The sequence below is a fragment of the Dasypus novemcinctus genome, chromosome 13 (genome assembly GCF_030445035.2).
Source record: "Dasypus novemcinctus isolate mDasNov1 chromosome 13, mDasNov1.1.hap2, whole genome shotgun sequence".
In the NCBI taxonomy this organism is placed as follows: Eukaryota; Metazoa; Chordata; class Mammalia; order Cingulata; family Dasypodidae; genus Dasypus; species Dasypus novemcinctus.
This window is the reverse complement of record NC_080685.1, coordinates 111,833,465-111,849,762: the sequence shown is the minus strand read 5'-3', so window position 1 is coordinate 111,849,762 and position 16,298 is coordinate 111,833,465. Positions and strand designations below refer to the sequence as shown.

Below are 16,298 nucleotides of genomic sequence, written 5' to 3'. Positions count from 1 at the left end.
TTCTCATAAGTATCGTTTCTTATTATATTTATAAATTTTAAAAAGACTTGTCTCCAAAGGCCTCAATTACTTTGAGTTATTAACACGGTAAACTTCAGAGATGTAAGATACATACCTCAAATCTGTGTTCTTTTCCACAGGGAAACTACTTTGGAGAAAGAGTTCTTTTTACATTTCTGAGAAAATGTTTGTACATATCAGGTGTGAGGATGCGATCCATCACACACACGTTAAAAATTGGGAATCCCGAGCAGTGTTTGGGACAAAGCAGACCATTCACCAACAACCGAGATTCAACCCAGGGTTCTGTGACTGCATTTCAGCATCCACGCGGACGGGCAAACCCAGGGACACAGCAGCCTCACATTTCATGTGAAAATTCCAAGCCCGGATCTGAAGCGGAGCCTCGGGATGCATATTTCGGGGCAACTGCTTGGTCTATTTTACCGCACCCGCCCTGGGCATTGACTCGAGGGTAGGCGGGAAGGAGAAGACAGCCCTGGACAAGGCCTGGAAGGAAAGAAAAAGAGTGAAGCCCCCCAGCACGCCCCTCCCTCCTCCTCGCACCGCAGGCTTTTTGCGACTCCGTCCCCACGCGAGGTGCTTGCAGAGACTCTCTCACCTTCCCAGGCTGCAGCACAGACCCGTCCGTTCCTTACACCCACACTCGGGTACAGCCCGCTGTGCGCGGCACTTGGCCGGGGAAACCCCGGTGTTTCCGCGCCGAAGCGAGAGGCCGCTCCTCCGGGCCCCGGCCCCGGCGACCACTGACCGCCGGCAGGGCCCTCCACACCCTGGGCCTCGCGCTCCGGCCGTCCGCAAGCCTCGCCCCCTGCTGGAACCCCGGCTCCGGCCGGCGAGGGGGCGCCGCGCTCCAGGGGCACCCGCGCGCGCCGGGCCGCCCGGGGCGCCGCCGACCGACGCCGGGCCGAGCCGGGCCGCCGGGGCCGGGGAGAGGCCCGCGGGGCCGCCGGGCGCGGGCGCCGCGTCGGGGTCGGGGTCGCGGGCGGCGCGCGGGCCTCTCCCCGGGCCCCAGGGCCTGCCCCCGGCGCACGTGCCGGGTGACAGGCCCCCTATAGGTTCCATACCTGCCACCGGAAGTGAGTGAGGAGGGCAGTATAGGCATTTCCTGTGACGCGAGCGCCTGGACTCCATTAGGCAGCAGCTGGGGGAAGAATCAACACACCCGGGAGCGGAGCGGAGCGGGCCCGAGGACAGAGGCGGCAGCTGCCTCGCTGCCGCCCGCCGCCCGCCGCCGCCAGCGCCGGGGCGCAGCCCCGCGGCGGGCCCCGCGCCCCCGCAGCCGCCCCGCGGCCTCCCCGGCGCGACCCCCGGGCCGCGCACCCCGAGCTGCCTCCGGGAGGGGGGGGGGAAAGGGCCCGGATCCTCCTTCTCCCCCTCCTCCTCGGCCTGCTCCCGCGCCCCCTCCTCCTGCCCCGACCCCCCCCCCCCCCGCCGCCCGGACCCCCGCCCCGGCCCCCGCCTCCCCTCCCCCGCCTCGCCCCACCGGCTTCCCACCACGGCCTCTCTCGGCGAGGAAACTCTGGCCTCCGCTTCCTCCTCCTCCGACTCGGACACCGGCGGAGCCTCCCCGCCCCCGCGGAAGAAACCCCGAGCCTCGGCGGCGGAGGGAGCAGGAGAGCCTGGGGCTTCGGCAGGCAGAGCAGGCCTCTCCCCCCCGTCCTCGTCGTCCGCGTCGTCGTCGTCCTCCTCCTCCTCCGTGGTGGTGGTGGTGGGACTCCCCCCGGCTGCCGCGCCTCCCGCCGCCGCCGGCCCCCACCGAGGTAGCGGCCCCGGCCCGGCCAGCGGCAGCATCATGCAGGCCAACGGGGCAGGAGGAGGAGGAGGCGGCGGCGGCGGGGGCGGGGGCCAGGGGCAGACCCAGGAGCTCGGCTGCCTGGCGGCCCAGAACGGGGAGTCGTCCCCGTCGGCGGCGGCGTCCGCGGGGGACCTGGCCCACGCCAACGGGCTCCTGCCGCCCGCCCCCTCCGCCGCCAGCAACAATAGCAACAGCCTGAGTGTCAATAACGGGGTCCCCGGCGGGGCGGCCGCCGCCGTCGCCGCCGCCGCCGCCACCACCGCGGCCCCCTCCTCCTTGGCCGCCCCGGAACTGGGCAGCAGCCTCAAGAAGAAGAAGCGGCTCTCCCAGTCGGACGAGGACGTCATTAGGCTGATCGGACAGCACTTGAACGGCCTAGGGCTCAAGTAAGTGTCCCTCGCGGGCCGCCGGCGGTGCGCGGGCCGGGGGCCGCCCGGAGGGGGGGCTCGGCGAGGGGGGCCGGCTGCGGGGCGCGCAGGCCCCGTGCCCCCGGGGGCGCAGCGCGGGCGGCCGGGCGGGGAGGGGGCGCTGCCCCGGTCCCTCGGACGAATTGGGAGGCGAGGCGGGCGGGGGAGGGGTGGCCGGGCCCTGCGCGGCGCGCCCCTCCCCGCGCACCCTGCGAGCGTGGGGACCTGTCAGGAGGGACAGGCGCGGGGAGCGGGGCTCCGCGCTGGGGCAGGGTGGGGGGAAGGCGCCGGGAGGAGCTGGGCCTCTCGTCCGTCTGAGGGGCGTCTTTGTGGGACCCGCCCCGCCCCCCGCCGGGGGAGACAGCCCCCCAGGCTGGCCGCTCTGGAAAGACAGTCCCCCACAAGCGTTGATGGGAGCCCGGGGGGCTGGGGTCATTTGGAAAGAGGTCGTGGAATACATCTGTTGGGGAAAATGGGGACAGCACGTTGACGCCACGAAAGGCCCTTGTGTGTGTCCAGGATGCCTGGTACCAGCAAGCCAAGTCCCAGCTCCGCAGCAAGGGGCCGGCCTCTGCGAAAGAGACAGCTGATCCGAGGAATCATTTGTTTTTAAGTCCAGTTTAGATGGTCATGGGTCCCTCCAACGGCGTGAAGGCAGGCACTGACCTTGACCAAAATCCGGCACACCGCCGTTTCGTAGGCGCAGAGAGAAGAGCTGAGGGGCGGGAGGTAGGGTGGGTAGGAGTGCCGCGGGCCCGGGGAGGAGGTGGGCGAGGTAGACCAGACTAAGGACAGGCTCGCACCGGAGTGCCCGGCGGCAGGGCTTAGAGGCGAGGAAATTCTCAGGCTAGCCACTGTGCAGTTTCGGGTTTATGGATTTGTTTCGGGGCCAAACGGCACTTTTTAAAAAGTGACAGAAGTATTTTGAGTCTCAGGCAGATCGTTGCACTGTTCAACTGAAAAATAAAGAGAGGTGAGTAAGAAAGCATTGGGAAAGAGAAGACTGGTAAATGGAGATTCTTAAATATCCAAGTATCTGAGGGAAGAAACAGCACTGGGTCGAACCTTTACTCTCTGAAAGAGAAATATATGTCATAGGAAGATTTTCTTTTTATTCCCCAAGGAAATGAATTAGTATGAAAACAGATTTTGTAAATGCTAACAGAACATATTACTGAGACAAGAAGCAAGCTGACAGCAGCAGGAGGAAATAACTCGTGACTGTTTGGAACCTACACCATAGTAAATTTGCTATTTTTAGTATAGAGAGAAAGGAAATGATTTTTTTAATGCTGGATTTATTTTAATTTTCAAGGTTGACCTGGTAAAATTTCTGTGAAAACCTAAGGTCTGGGCGTAAAGCTCTTCACTAACACAGGTCATCTCTTGTCACCTTGTATGGAGCTAATAATTTTTCTCTTTTGCAATGTAGTAACATGGTCAGTATGTAGATCCTGATTTTTCATTTATTTAACCAGTTGCTTACAACAATACATTTTCAGAAATTTTATATTTCACTAAACTGAGGCATTAAATGGCAAAACTGGGAAGAACTTATTTTATTTCTGGAACTGAAAAGGTTTTTAACATGACTAGCTAAAACTATAGGTGACATTTTAAAAATCAAGTTTGTTTAACTCACGTTAAAGCTATTGCTTTTTTCTTGATCGTGAAGCTTAAAATCTTCTGCACCTGTTTTCATAGACATTAGTTTATTTGGAAGAGTAAAACCCTAAAGTTGGTCAGGTCTTTTTTACACTGTATCTCTCCTGCAGCCAGACTGTTGATCTCCTCATGCAAGAGTCAGGATGTCGTTTAGAACATCCTTCTGCTACCAAATTCCGAAATCATGTCATGGAAGGAGACTGGGATAAGGTAAAGTAGGGCACATAGAGCTGAGTGACTGCTGCTAAAATTATGTATTTGATGTGCATTTTGTGACATTGCTGTTTTTTCTTTTATACCAATTTTTGCAGGCAGAAAATGACCTGAATGAACTAAAGCCTTTAGTGCATTCTCCTCATGCTATTGTGGTAAGAGGCGCACTTGAAATCTCTCAAACGTTGTTGGGAATAATTGTGGTAAATACACTTTTGTTCTTAGTTTCACATTTATGCTTATTTTAGTAGGTTATTGATAACTCTAGGCTTCTGCCTCTTAAAAAAAATAAGACCTAAAAATAGCCTAATTTCATATAACTAAGTTTATAAACTAGAATTAGTGTTTATAATGTTTTAAAGTTTGAGCTTTGTGTTTTTAAAATCATACTATATGTGTCATTTCAACCTAGTTTGCAAGATAAGTTTCATAAATATATATTGAAAGATATTCAAACTTAGTTTTATATTTATAGAGTCAAGGATAAATTATATTTTTATATTAAAATAATGAATGTCCTGGTGAAGAGAATGTGTTTGGGTGTATGTAGCTAATACATTACCCTTTTTTTTTTTTTTAATATTTGAGAAGTATAGTTAATTCAAACCAACTCCATTGCTTTGCTCACCATTTTCATTCTTACATTCCAGTTGTGTGAATTACAGTGTCAAAATTTGTATAATATATATCACTCTGGTGGTGGGTTTATATACAGGTTTGACCATTGGGCTTTTCTTACTGGCCTTATTTTCCAAACAAGATCACAATTTAATAGTTTAACCTTTTAAGTTTCTTTCATAAATCTTAATGACTCTTCTATACTGATAGGCTTTAATTCTCCAGTAGGTGTTGGTGAGGTGAGGATAAGTTTTTTCTTAAGCGTTTGTGATTGGAAACCATGAAGAATCAGCTGCTAGCTGCTGGCTATTGGCTTAACTTCTAGCTGATTCATTTGTTGTCAAAAGCAGTTTCCTGTCTGGTGGGGGAGGGAAGAAAGCAAATAGGAAGTAAAATAGGGAAAACAGCTGTTTGTTAAATATTAGTAAATGACTTACATTTTTATGTTTTCTTTTAATTGGGTCAAATATTAACCTCTTCTGCCTTTGTCTGTAAACCTAATAGCATCCTGAGTTTGTTTGGTTTTTTGAAATCTTATTACAAAAGAATTTTCAAGTTCTATATATAATTCTTTACAAAAATATAATCTTAGAGAATGGCCTTCAGATGAATTAAAGACGCAAATAAGTATGAACAAATATGGACTCATTTAAATTGGTAACCTAGTATATTATTTTTATTCTTTTCATTGAATACTTAATTACCAAAATTTTAAATTTATTATTGAATCAGATGATTGATAATAAATTAACATGGAGTAATTAATTCCATGGTAAATTTAAAAAATGAAAACTCAGAAATTAAAGCAGATAAATATCTATATTCACAAGGATTACAAGTTTTTCAGTAACTAAATTTTTCCCAGTTAGTGGGTCTAGGGTTTAAAAAAAAAAACAAACCCTAAGTACATTTAATTGGGCAGCTTTTCACAAATTGTTAGTGCTTACTGAGTGGAAGGAGACCCTAAGATAAAAACAATTAAATGGCCAAAATGAGATTGGTGTTCCTTCTCCAATGGGCAAGTAACGCTGCTTGTGTGATGACTGTAAAGGACTTGCCTATAGACTATTTTTAAATGTGTGTGATTTCTTAGAGAATTGTTTTCCTTTTGTCATTCAGATTATGTATGTAATTTAATAGCAAAAAATTTAATAGGCTGGGCACTTCCTATTTTTTTCTTATTTGTTTATAGTAATTTGAGACTTCTGTAATTGGATTTAGATTTTGACTGTCTCATTAGAAACCTTCTTTAGAAACAACATGTAAGCTGAAGAAAGGTAGTTGTAGATAATAAGGAGGAATCCTTTCTTTTTGCAGCCTGTTCAGTCTATAGAACATTCTAGGATCTAATAAAAGATGAAGATTAAATCTCTGGCTGAGCCTCACACCATCAAACTGTTTAGGTATTTATACAAAGAAAGGGGTTCCAACTTTATCTCACTTTAAGCATTGATGAATCAATTGCTTTTAAAGATTGAATTCAGCATTTTTTGAAGTTGCCCTTCACCTTTCTAATTGTGTTTAGATTTACTCCTCTTTCCGATCCCATTCCCTGAAGAAAGTAGTCTAATGTAAACTTAAATTTATAATACCTTAGAAGACAATAACGGTGGCTTTTTAAATATAAATTTTATTTACAAACACATAAGAAGTAGAAAACAATAAAAAAGACCCAAAAAAAATTATTTGCATACCCAGATACATTTGATGACTTAGTCTAGAAAAAAATTGCATTTTATTTTTCAAATCACTTTTTAACTGATCCATTTCATCAGTTACACACCCCCTCATTTTTAAATGTTCTCCCATCAAATGATAATACAAATAGCAGAATATCCTCTGGATTCTGGAAGCTGAGCTCATGAATCAACATTTTTTAGTTTGGGTTCAAATATGAGTAGCCATGTTGGGTGAATTTGGGTGGATTTTGAGAATAATAAGTTAGGAAAGTTTCATGTATTTAGATAGGTTTGATTATTTTTTAATGTAATAGAAATATGCATAACAAAAGTGTTCAAATATTAATTGACCTAAAGAAATGAACTAATGTGTTTTAAAGTCAAATAAGGATGAGTTTTGAGAGCCATGTTTTAAATATAATTTTCCCTTTCTGAGTCAGGATTTGGTTGATATAACTTCATTGTAATTTTATTCTATGCCCGAGTTAGTCAGAAGCACCACTAAGTTATCTAGGAGGCTTTCCTCAAAAACAAGACTTGCTGGGTATCATCACTTCTGCATTTTTCTCTCACTTTTTAAGTTCAGTCTTATAATGTGGAAGTAAAGGATAAAGCAATCCAAGTATTGGGCCAGTGGGGGTCAACAGCAGGATTTATAGTGTAAAACAGCCTTTGAAGCTATCCTTGTCACTTACCAATTTCAAGTTTTTATTGGATAGTAGAAGAGAGAAGGAAATATTGCTGGACTCATAGATGCCAAAAAAGCATCAGAGATCAGAAATAATCCCTTAGATGGGTCTAATTAGATGCTGGAGAAAGATGAAAGAGTTTCTTCTTAATCATCATCATCTTCAAGCTCATCATCCTTTACAAAATAACCATTCGTAGAGTCCTGTCCCTACCAGCAAAATTGAAGTTTGCCTTATTTTTTTTTAATTTTTTCAGTAAATAATTAGCATCATTTATGTATTTAAAGGTTTTTATTTTCTTAAAATTATGTTTACATTTTTGTGCTCTAAATATTAAGGGGTAAAATATAGTTTTATTCCCCATCCATAATGTATCACATACCTTGATTTACGGAACTGACTTTTAGGAGAATAAACATGTTCTCTCAACGAAATCTCTAGCTGTGTTTGGCCAGCAGCATGTTCATTGCCAGGCACAATACCAGGATTTCATATCTGTTTGAGGATATTCTTTGTCTTAATCTGGATAAAATGACTTATCGAGAAATACTCTTGCCCTGCTTTTGTAGCATTCCCTGTATATATAGAAAAATGTGTCTATATTGGCTTTTGTCAAGTTTAACCCTGCCGTCATCTTCTCATGCTCCACCTCTGACCCATAGAAGTACAGTAACATATTCCATTAAAGGTCTTGGTGGGAAAATAAGGGGAAAGAAGCGTTTGAGGCACTGTCCCTACACACATTGGAACGTGGGCGAGGACCTAATGATTGACACAAAAAAACTTGCCCTGAATTTTAAAAAATTCCCAATTGCTAAAAAAATTTAGTGAAGAAATTAAATACGTATGCTGGCCAGTTCCATGTGGCATTTAAATTTAAAAGTTCTGCAATAAATATTATTCTCAAGCTTGAATCAAAAATACGCTGTAAAAGGAAACTTTTAGCAGTATATTGATAAATGGAACTATATGAGCTCTTCATTTCACAAAGAACTGAAGTTTTCTATTTCTGTTTTTTTGGTTTTTTTTTTTGTTTTCAGAAGATAAAATGGTGAGAATGTCTGGAATAACTTTAATTTAAATGTAAAATCCTTAGATTTTAGATGTTTTCTGTTGTGTTTAACCTTTTGGTTTTTAGTTTGTTTATTTTTTTCCACCTGATGGATTTCAAGTTATTTTTTTGTTTGACACAGAAAAGTTAACTTCAGGCTACTTATATAGCAGTATTCAGGGCATCTTGATAATCTATTTCTGAAACTTTCTTTAGTCAATCTAACTTTGTGTGTAAATTTTGGTAAGTGTAGTTTTTCTAGTTACAGGAACTTCTCTCATAGTTTGAAAACTTTTCTGTTATTGGTCTTTAGCTGTTAGATTTAAGATTAAATTATTACCAGATGTAAGCAGTGTATCTTATGAAGGATATGTTTAAATATATGCCTAACTTGGAGGGCTTATTTTTATTTATTTTCTCTAGAAACTATTTTTATTTTCATAAGCTGATAGTTTGTGCTTCTCTTCTAACTACTCCTTATCCAGAAAATCCTGTAGAGCAGTTCATTATACTCTTAATTCAGTAAATAGTAATTTCTTCACACCTGTTCATGGCAGTATTTTTAAATCTGTTTTAAAGTAAGCATTTTACTGTAGAAGTAAAATAAAACTCAAATGATAGCGTTTTCATGATTTTGGGGTCTTTACCACTACTATTCTTTGGAGTCTCTAAAAATGACTAACATCTGCTACTTACTTTCGAAAAGTAGTTTAAAAAAAGTTTTCATCAGTTGGCTTGCTCAAGCACCACAAGTAGCGAATATAATGAAAAGGGTCCCTCCATGCAGTGGTCCTTAATTATTAGGTTTAAGGTTTAAAAGAAATTCAAACTTGATAGTTATAAACTATTTTTATCCCATCTCAAATATTGTGATTGTGATGATCACTTTCAAGTTAAAAGTAAAACAATAGAGTAACATTAAAAAGTATTAAAAGCAAACATTTCAGAAAAATAAACTAAATATGAAAGTGCTTCACAATAAGTGGGAAATGGCTTATCCTTTTGGGGAAAAAGAGTTGATGATAATTGTGCTTCATGATTAAATGCATCAGTGAACAGACTATTACAGATAAATACTGCATCTTTTTAAAAATCTGTAAGTTCCACCTTCTAATGTAGGCATTCCTTTATAGCATCTTAGAGAGATGGAAATCTTATGCTCGTCCACTTTTGTTATCGAGAACTCAATACTTGACAAACCAATCTCTAGTCCATTTGTTGGACAGTTCTACTTACTTCTGATAAAACAAAAACTGACCGACACATTGTGACCTTTACCCAGTGACTCAGGTTCTGCTTTCTGGTCTACTTAGTCCTTCTTACATTGAGGCTTTTAAGTAATTCCCCCCATTAACTGGTGTTTCTTCTAGATTTTCAAAACTTGTTGCATAATATCCCCCATGCCCCATTATAAAAGTTAGATTTTTAAAAAGCAAATTGAGAAAAATTGAAATAGTTCTAAATTTTCATGCAAGAAATAACGTTCTAGATGAATGTTTTGAGGTCACAATTTTTCCCTGTGTTTATTCCTTTATCACTAATGATATTGTCTGATTTGGGACTCTTCAAACTCGAGTTTTATTAAGATGTGGAATTAAGTCACATAATTTACTATGACTCTATTAAACCAAAATATTTTGAATCATCTTGAAGCTTTATGAAAGTTATTTTCAAAGGGCATAGTAGAATGGTTTCTACTGTTCTGTTTAGGCACAAACATTTTCTGAAACTTCCATCAACTTTTTCCCCTGACTGCTGCTTTCTGTCATGTCAGAGGATGAAGTTTTTGCTGCTGCAGCAGAAGTACCTGGAATACCTGGAGGATGGCAAGGTCCTGGAGGCACTTCAGGTTCTACGCTGTGAACTGACGCCCCTGAAATACAATACAGAGCGCATTCATGTTCTTAGTGGGTAAGGAGGCGTATTTCTTAGGCTCCAGGTGGTAAAGTGGCTGCTGTTTTTATAAGGGTTACCTTCCGAAGTTGTATGTCTTTAACATTGTTCCAAGATACAAATATTTGAATGTCACTGAATTCTTAGGTATTATTTGTCTGGGTAGATTCACTTATATGTGTTCCAGGCTATTTTTGTCATCCTCCAAAGCTTTCCATGGAGGTGGTAGAGGTATATCAAATGGGTGCAAAGGAGAAGAAATATATATTGCCAGGGATATGGCATTTCATAATCTTCTATAAAAACCCCATTGACATGGATCACAATAAACAATGTGATTTCCAACTTTTAATGAACACTTGTTTACCAGGTCATTTGCTAAGCATTTCATAAACACAGTTTCTTTTTATCCTCACTTCAGTCCTTAAATCTTAGAATATCCCTGTTTGGTCCTGGGCCTCCCTTCTGTGCTCTATCTACATACTCTTTCTAGGTTATCTCATTCTATACCATGCCTTTCGTACCATCTGAATTCCAGGGGTTCCCAGATTCACCCTACCATCTGAGGGGGAGTGTATGTGTATATTTAATAGCCTGACAGTCTTCACTTGGGTGTCTAATAGGCTTCTCAAATTAATATTTTCAAAACAAAATTCTTGTTTGTTTGTTTTGGTTTGGCTTTAGGAGGTACCGGAGATCAAACCCAGGACCTCATACATAGGAAGCAGATGCTTAACCACTTGAGCTATATCTGCTCCCAACAAAATTCTTGATTCCAGTTGTACCTTCAGTCCCTCCTACCCCCATAGACATGTCTTTCTTGTTTCAGTAAATGGGCAACACCTTTACCTAGTTGCTCAAACCAAAAACTTAAACCTCATCCTAGTTTTTTCTTTATCTTTTAACTTTGACAGGTATTGGCCTAACTCCAAAACATACAAATTTATCCATTTCTCTCCTCTCCACAATTTCCATTCTAGTTAACCTCGGACTCTCTCCTATCATAGTAGCCTCCTAATTGCTCTCACTACCTTCAGCTTTTGCTCCCTCAACAATGCATATTTTGTACAGCAGCCAGAAAAACACATAATACAAAATCATAAATCATTTACTCCCTTAAAACCTTCCACTGACTTTCTAGCATACTTAAAAAATCCAGACTCTCTACATAGGCCCACAGAGTTCCTATTTTTTGTCTTTTCCTTTATTCGTTACTCATAAGTGACACTGTTCTTTCTATTCCTTAACTTGCCAGGCCTCAAAGCATTTGTGTCATCTGTTCCTTGTATTTTGAATGTTCTTCCCCCAGTTTTGCATCTAGTTGCTTAGGTCCCAGGTCTTCTCAGACCACCCATTCTGTATTACATTACTCTATTTTTCAGTTCTAATTTTCTGTAGCATTTATATGATATAGCTCCAACATCAGGAAGAAAATCCGACACATAATGAATTTTCAGATTACAAAATGATGAATTCACTTTGCAGATATGGAAACCAAGCCTTAAAAAAATTAACTAGCCCAAGATTTAACTAATAAATCAGAGCTGAGATTCAAATCCTGCTTTGACTGATTCCAAAGTCATTGGTCTTTATCTACCACCAAATCTTGAAATAGTCCATTCGGCTGGATATTTTAATATTGTAGTTAACAAATTACCTTGTTCTGGTGACCTTTTTCATAAGGTGTCTGCTGCTTTATCACTCAAATATTATTCACATGATGAAATATTTTATCCTGCTGGTAACAGGACACATACATTTTTTCCCTGTTTACTTAATTTTTTTTAGAACTAAGATTTATAGAAAAATTACACAGGAAATATATAGTTCCTATATATCATGCCCCACCAAAAAAACATGCAGTTTCCCTATTATTTACATTTAACATTAGTGTGCTATATTGGTTACAATTGATAAACCCATGGTTTACATTAGTGCGCACTCTTCGTTGTTCAGTTCTATGGTTTTTTGTTGCAGTTTTAACATAAAATTTCCCATTTTAACCACTTTAAAGTATATGGTTCTGGGGTATTGATTATATCCACAGTATTGTACTGAACATATAGTTTGTCATTATAGCCTTTATTTCAAAATGAACTTCAGCATCAACTTTATCCCCTTAATTTTTCATGTAAGGGAAATGGCTCAGAGACAACAAAATAGATGTGGAGCCTGGATCAGAAGCCAGGGTTTCTTACTTTCAATCCACTTATATCATGTGGCTTTCCATAAGCAGTTATCATTTGAAACCTTGAGGCTTAATGTGTGTTTTCAAAAGGACCTAGAAGTTGTTGTGACACTCTTTTGCAAAATTTTAAAAGTACCAATTTTTCCATATAATTATTGATAATAAATTTTGTTCCCAAAAAGTTATTTTGAAAACCAAATTTTCACAATATCAAACTTTGTATAGGGCGTTTTAAGTCTAATTACTCATAACTTTTAAAAAAGAAGAAATTCTCATCAGTTCAGGCACTGTTTATTTACTAAACAGCAAGAGAATGAGAAGTTCTACTATTGGATAAAAGGCTTTTAAGCCCCTTAGACTCCAAGTGAAATAAGCTTTATTCTGTTGAAAAAGGAAGGGTGGTACTCAGGTTAAACGAGAGGTTTCTTAGGCGGTCATTTTTCAAGCTCTGCTGTGTACCATACAGCAGACCAGGTCCCTCACGTACTTCGTCTCGTTTAATACTTGCTACCCTGTTTAGTATGCTTTTTACAAGTGAAAACAGATTTGTCTAAGTTACCAAAATAACAGGAAAATTATTTACCAGGCCTAATTCCCATGTTTGAATAATGACTTTTTTTACCTAATAATAATAAAGCAGTTCCCAAATTTTGTGCTTTGGAATCTCAGTACCTTTCACAGAATGACACAAGTATGATTATCCAATTATACCATTTTTTGACTGACATTTATGATAAATTCATGAAGGTATATTGTTTTTATTTAACTTTATATAAGTATTTTTGAAGGTTTTTGGAGGTTTTATTGTTTCACTCTTAAAACAAGCAGTTTAATTAGCATAGTAGGTAAGAGCAGGTTCTCGAGTTAGAATGCCTGGGTAAATAACTTTGCTTTGTCTCTTGATGTGTAACCTTAGACAAATTACTTAGGTTTTCTTTGTTTTGTTCCTTATTTATAAAAATTGAATAATAATAATAGTGCTGATTTCATAAAGAGTTGTTATGTAATGAAGTAAAATGTTAAGTGCTGAGCCTGACACACAATAAGAGCTACAATAGCTATAACAATATAAACAATAATGTAAGAATATATATTATTAATATGGTATAATATAACTCCTATAATGATACGTGTTGGCTATTATTACATTCCATTTTATTAGTTATATCCAAGTGCCAGGTTGAACTAATGAATTGGGTCCACTGTAGAAGTTTCATTTCTTAGTAAGATCTAGATACCCAAAATACAATCAGTATGCTGCAGTTATGTTTACTCCAAAGAAGAGTTTGATATTTGTCGCTTCTCTGGTGTGTTTTTAGGTATCTGATGTGTAGCCATGCAGAAGACCTCCGTGCAAAAGCAGAATGGGAAGGCAAAGGGACAGCTTCCCGGTCCAAACTGCTAGACAAGCTTCAGAGTAAGAATCCGTTTCTGTGCTTTCTCTTAGATTAGAAGTAGATGTTAGGAATGGATTAGGAAGACTCCTATCGAAACATACTTGTATTGAGTTGTTAACAGTGGGAAAGGAGGGGGAGTCCTTTAAGAAGCCCTTTAAACTAAAGGTTCCCAAACTCTGCCCTAGAGTTCTGAAGCTAAGTTTCAGGAGTCGGAGAGTGCGCTGGTCCCAGAGCAGTTCTTCTTTTGTTTTATGCAGTGGTCCTCCATGTGAGATTTTGTGTGGAGGGAGAAAAGCTGTGGTTAGAGTGAAAAAACTATATAAACCACAGCTTTAAGTGAAAAGTGTTTTAAATATTTTGTTGATTTCTATAGTAAGACACAGATATTTTTAAATAAATTGTTTTACTTTCCCCCAAAATATATAGCTTCCTAATTAGAGGTTTAATTTTTGCCACATCTTTATATTTTAAAAAAACTCTCCCTCTCCTTTCAGATGACATTATTCTACAGTTTTTATATTGAGGTGAAAGTAGGGATCCTAAAAATTGGAAAAAATCATGAAACCAGGTGGTTGGAGAGATGTAAGAATTAGACTGATACGTTATCGAAACAACACTGATTCCCTGAATTTTCAGTTTTCTTTGCATTAGAAGCAATTTGAAGGAGTCTAGAGCTGGACCTTGACGTGTTCCACCATTTTCGTTTACCCTTCCTTAAGTGAAGGTTTTTCTTATACTTTAGTGATGATTAATTCTTCTTTAATATACAATCATCTTTAGATTATTTTTTCTTCTCTTTCTCTTTTTTTAGTCAATCCCATACAAAAATTAGTTATATCCCATTCTAGTGGCAATGTGACAATGTAGCTATAGCTAACGACAAATATTCATATAGATCACACATTATATTACATCACCCAGAATTTCTGTGTTTAAGAGACACAATATTATTGGCATAGAGGCAAGCAATAGAAGGTGAGAAAATGTCTTAAATAAAAGTTTACAGTTTTTTAAAAGATTTTTATTTTGTTTTTTCTTTTTTTTTAAATGTCTTTATTAAAGCCTATTTACCACCATCAGTGATGCTTCCCCCACGGCGTTTACAGACTCTCCTGCGGCAGGCTGTGGAACTGCAAAGGGATCGGTGCCTCTATCACAACACCAAACTTGATAATAATCTAGATTCTGTGTCTCTGCTTATAGATCATGTTTGCAGTAGGTAAGAAAAAACTTCTTACTCTCTGAAAAAGGCTAACATTTTATGGACTCAATTAAGAACTTTATTAAAATATTTTCTTTTTTAGAGTTTTCTCCTGTAATTGGAAAATAATTTGTCTAATTTTAGCGTTTGTTCACAAGTAAACCTAGAACTGCTAAAGATGAAAATTAAAAGAAATGTATGTATGTTTATGTAGTAAACACACCTTGCGAACGAAAGCTAGAAAGCTTGTATTTCCTTCTCTTGTCTATGGATTTGGTTAAGTCATTTTGTGTAATAATTTTTTTAGAAGACTTGTAAAGTGATATTGTGTTGGAATGCCAGTGATGCAAGTGTTTACTGTCCTTGCATGCCAGAAATCACTTATTGAGTCTTTCTGTGGACATTATAGCTATTTTAACTATGTCTCAAATTATCTTCTGTCCATAAAGATCATGGAATTGTTTTTATCCATCATGAAACTTTGTTCTTTATCAGAAGATAGATTCTGAACTAAAATAGAATAACAGATCCTACTTTTCTAGTTTGGATTTTGTTGTTATACTTATCCATATACATCATTTCATTTGTAAAAAAAAATTTCAGTCTTTTTGGATTTTAGGAATATTTTGAGTAAAAATGTCTATTTTAATCTGCAAAATTAAAGCAGAGATTTCATTTCTAAGTTACTGAAAAATCAAACTGGGAAAATTCTCATACTTTGGGAAGGAAATGATTTGGGTCTTGTGAACTAAACACAAAGGGGAACATCTGCCGTGCACATGCTCAGTTTCTCTTGCCAAAGATCATCAAAGAATGAATGAAGTAGCATGAATGGGAAGGACAAGTGTATACTTCAGTGTGGAAGACAAAGTGTTAGTGCGGAGGCTTTGGAAAAATGAGGAACTTTGAGTAACCATAAAAATTTTGTACATCTGCACTGTGATTTAAAATAAGTATTTTAGGTGTGCATAATTGGGTTTTCATCTCATCCTCCCAAATGTCAATAAAAGTAATTATTTGGACTATTGGCCTTAACATCCCTAAAAGTATTGTATCCCTCAACCCTTTCCAAGTGCTTTTGTCGGACCTTTTGATCTTTCAGCCTTTGTGCGTTAACACCGTTCTGTGACTTGCACATGAGAATTTTTAGTCTTTTCATTTAAATTTATTAGAGGTAGGAGGAGCTGTAGAATTAAAAGGCCATATAGTTTCCTATTTCATAGGCCCATTAGGAAATCTGAGAACAGTGTTAAACGTCAGGCAGTTACATACCCCAACCTTTTTTTGGTCCATAAATATATTGCTGGCGAAATACATGGAAGGTGGTGACGTGGTTCAAGAGCAGTCAGTAGGTTGAGAGCTGGCCTGCCTTCCCGTTTGGAAACTGAAATCTATGGAAATGTGGCCTGCGTTCTTCCTAAGTGCCTTACCTTTTACACCAGTACATCTGACACTGAATGATGACCGTTAGTTAGAAG

The 16,298-nt window shown here is 40.3% G+C and overlaps 1 protein-coding gene across 2 annotated transcripts in view; it reads left to right on the top strand.

Annotated features, from left to right (window-relative positions):
* The first annotated feature begins 1,468 nt into the window (after positions 1-1,468).
* The window catches only part of WDR26 (WD repeat domain 26), a 39,736-nt gene continuing 24,906 nt past the window's right edge, over positions 1,469-16,298 (top strand). Inside the window, exons 1-6 of one of the 2 annotated variants that reach the window (XM_004461922.4) lie at positions 1,469-2,205; positions 4,002-4,101; positions 4,203-4,307; positions 9,916-10,052; positions 13,542-13,639; positions 14,682-14,838. In XM_004461922.4, the coding sequence (XP_004461979.2) occupies positions 1,817-2,205; positions 4,002-4,101; positions 4,203-4,307; positions 9,916-10,052; positions 13,542-13,639; positions 14,682-14,838 (986 nt within the window). In that variant the 5' untranslated portion in view covers positions 1,469-1,816. The remainder of the gene's footprint in view (positions 2,206-4,001; positions 4,102-4,202; positions 4,308-9,915; positions 10,053-13,541; positions 13,640-14,681; positions 14,839-16,298) is intronic. The other variant, XM_004461923.4, reaches the window with a different exon arrangement.